A 13,779-nucleotide genomic window follows, 5' to 3' on the forward strand; every position below is an offset into this window, starting at 1 on the left:
CACGCGTCTCTCTAGGCGACTTTGTGAGAATGAAAGGTGGGCCATGTGTTAGTAAAGTAGTCCATTCTTATAGCCAATTATTATACATGTTAGCTATATGGTGACTACAAATGACATATCATCTTGTTATAGCCAACAGTTGGCTATACTATTGGAATTGCTCTAAGGCGCCACCTCCTGCAGCGCCATAAGTTCCCAAGGAAATCTTTTAGATTACCAGCTACCACTCTCGTATACCAGACGGCGGCAGCATGAACAAAATACGTTGCTGGGGAAATAAATGTGGGTGGTTTTGAACTAGACCTGAAAGGTTTTACTTCTCAGTCTCTTTGAAACATAGTACTGTACTTCTTCTGTTTGTAAGTTCGTCTAAACTTAGACAAATTTCCAACATCCTTTTATAAAGGGATGAAGTATTATACATATTTAATTTTAATTTCATGTTGATTATTCCTTGTAACGTGTAAGAGACCTCCTTCCATGTATAAAGAAAGGTGGAATAGTTGATGATTTGTTGTATTGCAACACAAATCTAGAAGGAAATGAGAGGATTACGAGCTCGCAACCTCCGAACGCTCGTCCGTCCGATGCTTTCGATCGTGCGGGGCTGATGGCATCTCCAATGAGATGACGCTAACAGACACGGAGCGACCATTTACGACCGTGTGGTCGAAAAACACGTCTGCACCCAAGCCCAGTGGCTGGGGCCCACCAGGGTCAACCGTCGTGGTCAACCTACGGTGACCATTGCCAGCGACGGCGCTAGGGCGCGCGTGCTGGCGCGTTGCTGCGTGCGTTCTACGCACTGGTCCAAGGTGGACCGAATGGTGGCGGCGCAAAACCCGATTGGTCGCCGGAGACGCGTCGGCGACCATGGCCGACGGCCGCGCGGACGGTTGTGTGACGCAGGGCTGGTACAGAGCGAGAGGGAGAAGGGGGAACTGGGAGCTCACCAGCAACACCTTGGAGGTCACGGCGAGGTGGGAGGTGGCCGGAAGCGACGAGGATACCGACGACCAGTGTTGGAGACAGCGATCTCGATTCGCCTGATTGGCGGCGTCCCGGCTTGTTCTGCTTGGCGTGAAGGAAGAAGGCAACGAGGAGGAGCTCCGGCGGAGGCGGGCACGAGCAGCGGCCGGAGCTAGGGTTTGCGTCCCTTTAGTCCCGGTTGGTGCACCAACCAGAAGTAAATGTCCTTTTTTATGGTTTTGTTTCCCAAGCTTTTAAGTATTATGCAAAGGGTTAGAATATGAAATTAAATAACTTCTGCATAATTTGAAATATGATAAAACTTCCAACATGAAAAGTGTTTGAATTTGGAAAAGTAACCCAAAACTATTTTCTGTTTTCTAAATAATTGTTCTAACTAGCCAAACTATTAACCATTTTGCCATTTTCAATTAAAAATGCATTAATTCATATCTTTTGCATAATTTGTAATCTGACAAAACTTTCAACATGAAAAGTGTTTGAATTTGGAAAAGTAACCCCAAAACCATTTTCTGTTTTCTTAAATAATAACTAACCAAACTATTAACCATTTTGTCATTTTCAATTAAAAATGCATTAGCTCATATCTTTTGCATACTTTTGAATCTGGCAAAACTTTCAACATGAAAAGTGTTTTAATTTGGAAAAGTAATCCAAAACCATTTTCCGTTTTCTAAATAAATGTTTTAACTAGCCAAAATATTAACCATTTTCCATTTTCAATTAAAAATGCATCAACTCATATCTTTTGCATACTTTCTAGGGACAAAATAAGTATGAGAAGGATGGCTTCGTAGTGGATGATGCCAATGAAGATGAGGAGGAGGAGGAGGAGGAGAAGGAGGAAGATGAAGCCAGATCTGGTGTTGAGCAAAGGAGGAAAAAACGAGTACGAGAAGGGTGGCTTCGTAGTGGATGATGTCGATGAAGATGAGGAGCAGGAAGAAGAGGAAGCCAAAGCTGGTGGTGAGCAGAGGAGGGACAAAATGGATACGAGAGGGGTGCCTTCGTAGTGGATGATGCTGATGAAGATGAGTAGGAGGAAGAAGAGGAAGCCAGAGCTGGTTGTGAGCAGAGGAGGGACAAAATAAGTACAAGAATGTTATTACGGTTCAAAAAAAAATGTTTGTGAGACTTAAAAATGTACGTACCATTCGCAAATATCGCGAGGTTTTAAAAAGTCCGCGAGCCTTTACAATGTTCTTATGATTCAAATAATAAGAGGTTAAAAAAAATTCACGAGATTCAAAAGGTGTCGATAGTATTCAAAAAATTATGAGGTTTCAAAAATGTTCTCGAGCCTTTAAAATGTTCGTGTTGTTCAATGTTTTTTGCGAGGTTTAGAAAATTGCTCACGATGTTGAAAAATTGTTCGTATAATTCAAAAAAGATGTCAGCTATAAAAATGCTCGCGGGACTTTAAAAGTTTTATTTGGTCTACAAAATTGTTTATGAGGTTTTAAACAAGGTTCAAAAAAAATGTAATTCGGAAAAATTGATCGCTAGTTTTAAAAAAAGCATTCGTGTTATAGAAAAACTATTTGTGCAACTCAAAATAATTTTCAGGAGGTTTAATATAAATATCCATGCGGTTACAAAAATGAATGTTCATGTATTAGATATTCTTTTAATATCAATATAAAAAGGTAAAGTAAAAAAATAGAGAAAAGGAATCTAAAATAAAAAAGATATTCATATGAGTTTACGCACTACAATATTTGTTCACGAGGTCCAAATCATGATCATGTATGACATAGTAAGTATAAAAGTTATATGATTTTTAAAGAAGAAGAAGATAAACATGAAGAAGAAAAAATGAACTCAATAAAGAAAGAAAGAAAAACACAACAAAGGAAAATTTTAAAAAGTAAAAAAGGTGGAAAAAGAGAAAACGACAAAAAATGGAACGTGTATAGTGCACTGGCATGTTGCAAACACACACATGAGCTCATTGAATTAGGCACACGCAAGATGGGAAGCGTTACCACGAGTCGCCGGTCACTTCAGCCTCGTTGCTGCTGTACTGCTGTAGTGATGTGTCAAGAGTGGAAATAGAGGAGATGGGACACGTTAAAGCGTCCCCCAAAGCAATTTGGGGCGCGCCGGACAGAAAATGCGTTCCAGCCGCGTCTCCCAAAGCTCATTTTTGTCCGGCGTGGTCCGATACGGTGTCCGGCGCCCCGAGCTCGTCCCCGTCCCACAGGGGACGCTCCGGGCACGCCGGACACAACGAAAAGCGAGACGGGTAGTGGCAGGGCCGACCCGTCAGCGACACAGTTAATTTTAACCTAACCGTCGTCTACCTCGCGGCGGAAATTATTCGCGCGCAGTGACACACGATGGCATCTTTGCCTTAATGGCGACGGAGGGGCAGTCGAGACGTCTCGTCGGTGCTGCACAGCCTCCACGCGTCGCCGGCGTTCGCACGCCACCGCCCGTTCCCGCGCGACCTTACCGCCTCTTCTCGCCTGTTCCCGCGCTTTCTACCCGACACCAGCGTCTATAAAAAGGCCTCCCGGCTCAATGGTAGCCACCACACCCCGTCGGCAACAAACACAACCCTCGTCGCTCCACCGCCGTCTCTCCTCCACCACCAGTGGCAGTGGCGAACCGCCCCGGCGCTGGCCACTTCCCTCCACCGCCGTCTCCTCCACTTCCAGTCCCAGAATCGCAGGTCGACACCGACCCTGCGTCCCGGGAAGAGCGGCGGCGGCGAGGGATGCAGAACTGGCGTGCACACCGTCAGCAGCGGCGGGAGGCATTCGACCAGCAGCGTGAGGCGGCGGATCTAGCGGCATTCTGCGCCCATGGCCCCGCTGCTGACGAGGCCGCGGCGGCAGTAGCGTGGCACGAGCAGCAGTGCGACACCGTTGCGGCGTTCGATGCCTCGACGGGAGAAGAGGCACAACGGTGCCGGTACCGGGAGGAGATGGAGCAGCGGTGGGCTGAAGAGCGCCAGCGCGATGAGCGGGATGCGCTGTACCGTGAACGGCGGGAGGCGATCGAGCGCCGGCGGCAGGAGTCGATCGAGCGCCAGCAGCAGCTGGCGGCGGAGGAGCGTCGGCAGCGGGAGGCGGTGCTGGCGGCGATCTGGGGGAGGCGGGCGGACCAGTTGGCGGCGGCGATGATGGAGGCGCCAACAGATGTGGAGGAGGAGACGCCAATGGAGGCCGACACGGAGGAGACCGAGGTGGAGGACGACGAGTTCGAGTGGTCCGACGACGACGGGCCACACCCAGACGAAACGGCCGATCAGCAACGCGCGCTCGTCGAGTCGTTCGAGTCGGAGAAGAACCTCCAGGACGACGCCCGTGCCCGCGAAGAAGCGCAGATTCGTCGCGCCGTCGAGCTCTCCCTCCAGGCGGTGCAGCAGCAGCGGCATCTGGCCACCGCCCTACGCACGGAGAGGCGGCGCGCGCAGCAAGAGCTGCGGCGGAGGGCAGGCGACGCCGGGGCGGGGCCGTCGAACGCACCGCCGGGCGGTCAGTAGGCTAGGTTTAGATGAAAGCTAGCCGTTTTCATTCAAACTTTGTAATATATAATCAAAATTGAATGAAAACCTTTATTTTCGTGCACCAATATTTATTTGGGGGCGGAGTTTGGGGGACGCGGCTGGGGAGCGACGTCCCCCAAACGCGGCACGAACGAAACATGTCCCCCAAACGCTCGATCCGGCGCGGTTTGGGGGACGCTTTGTGGACGCGACTGGAGATGCTCTCAGCCCACCAGTATTAGAGCTTCAGGCGTTGATGCGCTAACGGGCGCTTCACGCGTCAAATAGGAGTCACCGTAGCCTCCCCGCCCGCATTAGAGTGCACGCGCAAACGTTGCAGGTACTGAATCTCACGTACGTACAGTATATCCTTGCTGAGTTGCTGGTCCATCGATCAGGCGCGCGGTGGCCTGGGCGTCTCCCCTCGATCGATCCAGTGTTATCTTCTGCTGGAGAAATCCTTCAACCAAGACGTAACCCCCGCGCGCCGCCGCAAAACAAAGAGAATTTAAGGAAGAGGCCAGGCCAACGGCACACCGGGATTTAGCTGAGCCGAGCCGAGCCGAGCCACCACCACCTCGTCGCCCTCAACCCTCGATCCCCAACCCACCTATTCCGCCGTCTCCGGTGCAGAGGTGGCTGGCGGCGGACTCGCGCGCACCGGAGAAGATGACCAAGCCCGAAAGGACCCGTGATGATGCAGATGCTACGGAGCCGGAGAGGGAGGCAAAGAAGAAGAGAAATTCGTCTTCGTCTGGGGAGGTCGACACTCCGTTGTACGATCGGGCCGCCCATCCGCCCAGCCCTTGTGGTATTTTTTTCCCCACAACAAATTTTCCTCATCATGAAAGATCGCGTCTTTACTTGTTCCTCATCATGGGTGGTTCCTCATCCGTGACAGAAGCAAATGGCGCACGAGTCGACGAGATGACCAAGGAGGAGGAGGAGGAGGAGGATCTCTCCTCCTTCACACCCAAATCTCCAATCCGCAAGCCCTACATCCCAGACGAGCTAAGTGATCCCACTGTCTATCCTGAGATACACGCCGCCTTTGAGGACGCCCACGCCAAATACATAGAGAAATTGTGTAAGCCTCTACCCCAGCCCCTCTATTCTTCTCAGGTTTGCAATCTACCAATTGTGGGTGCTTAGTTTAGTTTGTCGTGCCGTTCTCTGAGCGCAGGCCGTAGGACAGCTCTCTTCACTTCTAAATATAGGCGCAAGGAGGTACGTTCGTGCCTGTTTAATGATGAGCACCTTCATCCCATCCGTGAAGCTGCAAAAAGGGCGGTCCTTCACGCCGCTAAATCCGTCATCAGGCTCTCATCCTCTCTCGGTGCGTACGCATACATCATGCTTGCTTGCTTGCTTGCTGATTAATATTTGCACAAGGGATCGAGGCGCTAACTACGTGTTGTGGGCTTTGTATTTGCAGAGGGGGAGCCGCTGACAAACTGCTGTGGTTTGTGGATTGGCTGGGACAGGGAGAGCAAAACAGGCACCATTTTGACGACTGCACATCTCATTCGCTCAAAGCATCCCGTGGAAGACCACTGGATAGGTAGAGATGAGTACGATATTAAAGCCAATGTGAGTTTCTTTCTCAACATTCACTTGCCTATTCTCTGTTTCATCTCAGGTTAAATTATTTGTAATCTCTCTGTTGCTAGACTCAAATTGGGTTGCTGTAGGATAGCTAGTTACCGAAATGCAGCTACATGATTCTTCCTTCTGTCGTTTCAGGTTACTGTTCACTTGCGCGATGGCACCACCGCAGAAGGCCACTACCTCTACCACCAGGAGCATTATGATCTTGCATTTTTTAAGGTTAGAGTGGATGAGGAGGTCCAGTTCCCCTATTTTAATGGTACCGTGCACTGTGGTCAAGACGTTTTCCGACTTGGAAGAGACCAAAGCATGGATTTGAGGATAACGCATGGTAGAGTGGAATATTGGAATCCAGCAAGTATTGAAAGATATCACTACATGTACTTTCTCCACGAACAGGATGACTATCTGGTATGGAACAAAAAGCAATTATTACTCATGTTTTGCAATTCGCTGTTGCTACTTTGTTATTGTAAATTGTAATATTTGTCGCTACTACTATGTTGTAGTGTGATGACGATGGAGGGCCCGTCATTGATTTGGAGGGGAAGGTTGTGGGATTAATTAATAATCACCTTAGCGCTTCTTTTGTACCTTCTTCTATTTTGGAAAAGTGTGTGGGTTTGTGGACGAAGTTTGGGTACGTCTTCCCCCTCCATTCTTTGTTAGTGTTGCTAAGCTGATGCATTCTTCCTTATTACCGTTTCTGCTTGTTGATGGAGTTGAACAACACAATTGACCTGATAGAAGAGTGTTCTCGTGCATAACTCTACTGTTATTATGTCTCATAGAAGTACTGTTTGCTAAGTTTCCATACTCTATTTACACCATTTAGTTTGTCTCTTCTCTTGTATTTCTTACCTCATGCAATTGAACGACTACAAAACTATGTAGGGATTTTGATTCTTTAGCATGCTAGACATGATTTATATTTTAAAGGAGACAAACAGTCAACTACATCTGCATACCTACTTTTAGATGTGTTTCTATATTAAATGATTATATTTGGTAAAGGTGCATCCCTCGGCTCCACCTTGGAATGAGGTTTGATTCCATGAGGCTTCTAGACCCTGTTAATGTTGAGAAGATGTGGCGCATGCATAACATTGAGGACGGCCTTATTGTTGAAGAGGTATTTGTTTACAGTTATATATATTTTCAAACTTGTTACTCCGTATTAGTTTTCCTAAAAGTGCTCTAATGATATTATGGTGTAATCATGGACAATTGAACATTAGGTGTCAAAAGACTCGCATGCTGAGAAACGTGGAATCTGCTTTGGTGATATTATTGAATGTTTTAATGGAAAGCGCATTTCTACTACCATTGAGGTAGGTGCTTGTATATTTATTGAGTTTCAATTAAAATGGAATGAGCGTATATGCATTTATGTTATACTTTATGCTCTTGACTTCTGTAACTATGTCAGTTGGAGAACATGTTGCTGGTCAGATGCAAGGACCATTTTGATCAAGGAAATAAATTGAATGCCAAAATAAATGTTTCAGTAAGTTTCTTGTATACTTTATAAATTGTAATATGGTGTGCTTGATTTATCTGGATCATAGTACTAAGAAATAATATTGTTGACTTTACAGATTCAAGTATTTCACCCGGCAGAACGTCTCAGAAGAACTATAAATTTGAATGTAGAAGTATCAGATCATGGAGAGATCATTACAAAAGGTAAACATCTCCCCTTTTAACATATTGTGGTAGAAACTTGTTGCGGATCATAAGTTATTACATTTTCCTCTGCTGTAGATTCAGTATTGTTTAACTGAAACTTGAATGTCATCTCTATTATACACAATAGACTTGTAGATAATATTTCCTGGAAGGTTGTACCTGCGAAATTGAGGGGCCAATGTGAAATCTTAAATTAGGCCTTAGAGAGAGGAAAATGCAATTAAAGAAAATACATCATTATACATCACTAGCTAAATATCGTGCTTTGCTGTTGTCCATACGAAATCAAATTAAGAAATTGCTCACTATGTCGGCTTGCTCATCTGAGTTCTGCTTGCTCATGTGAGTTCTGCTTGGTCATGTGAGTTCTACTGGACCGGTGGCCACCCCTAGTTCTTACTGTTCTTTTTTTAGCATGTCGTACTTTATTCTGTTAGAGATATTTTAGGGGCCGGTGTTTACTTTGGTTCTTTTCTGTCCGAGACTTCTCAACTAGCAGACTAACCACCACCAATGCCCAACTATATTAAGTAAAAGATGGGAAAAATCATAACACAGTTTCCCAAACAATGTAATCTTATCTTAAAACAAATTTATAGCAACCTTTAGTCATTGTTTTATCATTTAGCACAAACATGTCATGCTTCTGGCATCCCTTGATGTAATCAAGGTTATTATCAGTATCTTTTGTGTCACCTTAGAACACAAGTAGGAGATCAACCTTTTTAGTGTAGAAAGACTTTTCTCTAACAGATGCAAGTCACTTATAATGTCCCAACACATACGCTGTCACGTTATCAGTGAGCGAGGGAGGGAAGATTCGTAGTGGGTAGTAATCCTTGATTGTTCAAAGCTAAGTCCTCAATTGATTCTTTTAATTAACCTTACTTAAAGAATACATTGAAGTCCCAATACTGGCATGCATCCATTAGATGTTCAGAATATTGAGTATCATAATATTATTAATGTTGCATGTACATGTTTGTAGTTTATGATTGATTTTTGGGAAATGGCTTGTTTATTCGTAGGCACTTACCCCATCACAGCTACAGAAGAGACGTCTGCTACAGTGCAATCTAGCCAAAATGTGGCAGGCAAGTGACCTTTGCTGTTTCTGCATTAACTATGACGTGAAATACGTGTGTCATTCAAAGAAGGGCTTGAGATTATTCTCTTGCCTCCTTACATTGTTTTCTTGATTTTTGCAGGTTTAAAATGTCTTGCTGCCTGTTGAGTTGGAACCTCCTGGTGGCTGTCTCCTAGAGTATTGCAGTTATGACTAGTTGTAGCATGTATATAGTTATGTATGTGTGTAGTACTTCTAAAGTTTAAATTATGGTGCCTTTGTAAGATGCAATTCATGGAAAGTAGAATCTGCTTATTTAGAGGACATGTTACTGGGTACTTTTGCACATTATCTCTGTATGGAAGTGTTGCATGCTGAATTGAATTGGCTAAGCTAGAGAGAAACTTTTGGCGCAAGATTAACATATTTTACATTGCCCATTTCCTATTATATATGTGCGGCAGACATATAAGCTTGCTGTGAGTGTAGAGTAAAAAGAGGTACTCCCTCCGATCCATAATAAGAGGTAATTGCACCACTCATACAATAACTTGTCCTCATGTGCATTTTCATACAAAAACTTGCAAGACATAAGTGAAGATCTCCACGGCTTGTCCGGTGATGCACGCTCGAGCCAAAGCCACTTAAGGTGAAGTGCAGTCCCGAGGTCGACGGTTCCCAGGCCGCCAAGGTCACGAGGTCGGCAGATACCAGGCCACTTTAATTGCAATGGCCACCATGGCAGCTGTCATCGCCACAGCCAGGCCGGCGAATCCGATCAATCTCCTTGCGCACCTAGGCTGGGAGCAAGTGGATACAAATCCAATAGATGGAAAGCGCGGAGAGGACTGCGTTGAGAGGTACTAGACACCAGCGGGCAGATAGCAGCTTGGCTTTCCAACAAACGAGGCGGCTGGCGATACGGTCGAGCAGGGGCTGGAAGTCAACCTTGCGAAGACTGAGGGGTAGTCCAAGAAACTTGCAGGGGAGGGAGGCGACCCTAGTCCCAAGAGGTGAGACAATGTCAGCAACATCCAGGCCCTCACATCTGATAGGGATCACGACTGTCTTGGCAAAGATGACATACAGCCCAGTAACCTCGCCAAAGCAAGAGAGGATGCCGCGAACCGCCTCAAGCTCCGCCTTCACCGGGTTGATGAAAAAGACCGCATCGTCGGCGTAGAGCAAGGTTATGATATCGTTGGCGCGGCCGCACAACCGCGACAGGACACCTTCCTCAGAGGCCAGAGCAAATACGCGGTGCAGGGGCTCCATTGCAGATTCTCAGTTGGAGTGGACAGGAGGAGTTTGCGAGCGTGTTGGTTTACCTTTTGGCCTTTGCGGCTCAATGCTGGCTATGGAGTAAAACCGCGGTTTCGTGTTTTTTTTTGCGAGAAATCCACCGATCTATTAATAATCATCAATAGTAGTACAATTCACCCAAAAAAAATAAAGAAAATTACAAATTGGTACTCGGACCACCTAGCGACGACTACAAACACTAGCACGAGCCGAAGGCGCGCCGCTGTCCTCGCCCCTCCATCGCTGGAGTCAGGCAAAGCTTGTCGTAGTAGAGCTTGTTGTACTAGACAGACGGGAAGTCATCGTGCTAAGGTCCCAAAGGACCAGCGCACCACCAGAGCAGCAACCATCCCCAATGATGACAACCGTAGATCGGAAGAGACTATCATAAAACCACACCAACAAACACAAAAACCGACCGGATCCCAGGAGATCCGACGGGCACACAACTCCACGCGCCCTCCGTCAGCGCTAGATGCACCACCGGAGCGAGGATAGGGCGGGGAGGACCTTATTCTGACTTCAGAATGTAGCCGCCGCTTCACCATCTCAAAAAAGAGACTGAAAAGCAAACTAAATTAAGAACGAAAACTCCCTGCCGGTGAGGGACCGTGGTCCGCCACACCTCCAAGGCCCCAAGGCCACCGGAGGCGAAGCGGACCGGCGGTATCGCTGGTGAAGAGGATGGAACCTAGATGGGTTTTGTGCCTTCTTTCCGCCGCCTCCTGGGTTCCTTCGCACGTACCGATTCGCTGTTCCGTGTTGCATACGCTGTTAGGTCGTGCTATACTAATTAGAACATGGGTAGAACGTAGAAGGTGTAGATTGATACGGCTCAGAAATGGGCTGCCTTCCGAGGAGTTTTAGATTTGTGATATACTAGACCATGAACTGCGCGCGTTGCGGCGCCCGTCCAACTCAAGGGATAAGTGAAATGTTAAGCAAAATTGGATTGTAGACACATTTTTTAAGAATCTGAATAATTTTAATTAGAATGCAAGGTGATGTTATAGAGCAAGAAGTTAGAACATTTTGTCCTTTAGAAGGCTAGCATCTTCTACTCTTGCACACAATTTAACTCTTTCATTGAGTGAATTAAGTATCTCCTCAAGTGTGTACTGACATCATATTATAAAACCAACTAATCGAGTAAATACCTTGGAATGGTGAAGAATGTGATCATCCATATCAAAGGAAGGCATTATATCCTCAATTTCTAGGAGGCGTCAATTAATTGGCACTAGTGGAAAACAGGGCTTCCGTGGGAGCCTTTTGTCGCGGGCGCGCCTGCACCCGCGACAAATGGCCTGGCCACGTCGCCTCGAAACCATGTGGAGCGCGCGGAGGCTTTTGTCGCGGCCTTTTGTCGCGGGCCGTATTACGACCCGCGACAAAAGGGGTAGGAGCGACGTGGCCACTCCTTTTGTCGCGGGTCGTAATACGGCCCGCGACAAAATGTCCCCGCCCTATATATAGAAGCAGCCAGCCACCCCCCACCTCATTTTTTCCTTGGTGGTGAAGGTGGAGGTGTATGCTAGCTCATTTTTTCTACATGTGCACAAGAGGTGTTTGATGGAATGCTTGTGAGAGGGATGCCACTTGGTTTATTTGATAAGATTTCTCCTCTTTTTGATCCAAAAAGGTTAGCAACTATTTTCTCGACTATATATATATATGCATAGTCCGTACAATACTAATTTTAGCAAGGTGATTGCATCTGATACATATATAATTGTGCTTATGATGCAGATGAGTCATCCATGGATGTACGGTAACCGATGTGCTCCCGCTTTCGGAGAGGGCGTGAATTCTTTCTTGCTTGTGGCCGAGGCCAACAAGTCGAAGCAAGGTTTTATGTGCTGTCCATGTCTAAAATGTAAGAACGAGAAGGATTACTCTTGCTCAAGAGATATTAAGAGCCACCTGCTTCGGTTTGGGTTCATGTCCGGTTATAATGTTTGGACCAAGCACGGAGAAGAAGGGATTATGATGGAAGACGGCGATGAGGAAGAAGATAATGATGAGAAGTACTATCGATCTATGTTCTCTGAATGCTTTGATACCGCAATGGACGACAATGAAGAAGAAGGAGGTGAAGAACAGGCATCAGATGATCCTGTTGATGATGATCTTCGTCGGGCCATTTCTGATGCAAGAAGAGAGCGTGACACGGATAAGGAGAGGTTGCGGTTCGACAAGATGTTAGAGGACCACCACAAATTGTTGTACCCAGGTTGTGAAGATGGGCATAGAAAGCTGGGTAGCATATTGGAATTGCTGAAATGGAAGGCGGAGGTCGGTGTGACTGACTCGGGATTTGAGAAATTGATGATAATATTAAAGAAGCTGTTTCCAAGAAATAATGAATTGCCCGTCGGTACATATGAAGCAAAGAAGCTTGTCCGCCCTCTAGGATTAGATGTGCGGAAGATACATGCATGCATTAATGACTGTATCCTCTACCGCGGTGAGAAGTACGAGAATTTGAATAAATGCCCGATATGTGGTGCATTGCGGTATAAGATCGGAAAAGATGACCCTGGTGATGTTGAGGGCGAGCCACCCGGGAAGAGGGTTCTGCGAAGGTGATGTGGTATGCTCCAATAATACCACGGTTGAAACGTTTGTTCAGAAACAAAGAGCATGCCAAGTTGTTGCGATGGCACATGGAAGAACGTAAGAAAGACGCGATGTTGAGGCACCCCGCTGATGGTCGGCGGTGGAGAAACATCGGGAGAGAGTTTCCGGATTTTGCGGGTGAGGCAAGGAACTTATACTTTGGTCTAAGTACAGATGGCATGAATCCTTTTGGGGAGCAGAGCTGCAGTCACAGCACTTGGCCCGTGACTCTATGTATCTACAACCTTCCTCCTTGGTTGTGCATGAAGCGGAAGTTCATTATGATGCCAGTGCTTATCCAAGGCCCAAAGCAACCGGGCAACGACATTGATGTGTACCTAAGGCCATTAGTCGATGAACTTTTGGAGTTGTGGGCCAAACCAGGTGTACGTGTGTGGGATGAGCACACGGAGCAAGAATTTGACCTACGAGCGTTGCTATTCGTAACCATCAATGATTGGCCTGCTCTCGGTAACATTTCGGGACGGACGAACAAAGGATACAATGCATGCACACACCTGTTTAGATGAGACTGAAAGTAAATATTTGGGAAAAAGCGGAAAAGTTGTGTACCCGTTCAATCGTCGTTTCCTTCCGCGCAAGCATCCCTTAAGGAAAAAAGGCAAGCATTTCGATGGCGAGGCGGACCGCCGTCCGAAGCCTGTCCCCCGTAGTGGTGCTGATATATTTGACATGGTCAAGGATTTAAATGTTATCTTTGGAAAGGGTCCGAGCGGTCGACCTGTTCCGAAAGACGATGACGGACACGCGCCCATGTGGAAGAAGAAATCTATTTTTCGGGAGCTAGAATATTGGAAAGTCCTGGAAGTCCGCTCTGCAATCGACGTGATGCACCTGACCAAGAATCTTTGTGTGAATATTCTAGGTTTTACAGGCGTGTATGGAAAGACAAAAGATACAACGAAGCACGGGAGGACCGGGAACTTCATAAAGGACGAAACGGCAATCATCCGGGGCAGTTTGTAGGGCCTGCCGACTATGCTCTTACCAA

At 46.6% G+C, this 13,779-nt stretch overlaps 1 protein-coding gene across 1 annotated transcript; it reads left to right on the top strand.

Annotated features, from left to right (window-relative positions):
• The first annotated feature begins 873 nt into the window (after nt 1–873).
• LOC124655615 lies at nt 874–9,262 on the top strand. Its single transcript, XM_047194481.1, has 13 exons — nt 874–987; nt 1,754–1,825; nt 5,420–5,570; nt 5,667–5,819; nt 5,919–6,073; nt 6,227–6,502; nt 6,601–6,731; nt 7,106–7,223; nt 7,330–7,422; nt 7,521–7,598; nt 7,690–7,777; nt 8,809–8,874; nt 8,989–9,262. The coding sequence occupies exons 1-13, from the start codon at nt 874–876 to the stop codon at nt 9,012–9,014; spliced, it is 1,521 nt and encodes a 506-aa protein (XP_047050437.1). The 3' UTR covers nt 9,015–9,262.
• Nucleotides 9,263–13,779: the final 4,517 nt, after the last annotated feature.

The sequence above is a fragment of the Lolium rigidum genome, chromosome 5, assembly GCF_022539505.1.
Source record: "Lolium rigidum isolate FL_2022 chromosome 5, APGP_CSIRO_Lrig_0.1, whole genome shotgun sequence".
Taxonomy (NCBI): Eukaryota; Viridiplantae; Streptophyta; class Magnoliopsida; order Poales; family Poaceae; genus Lolium; species Lolium rigidum.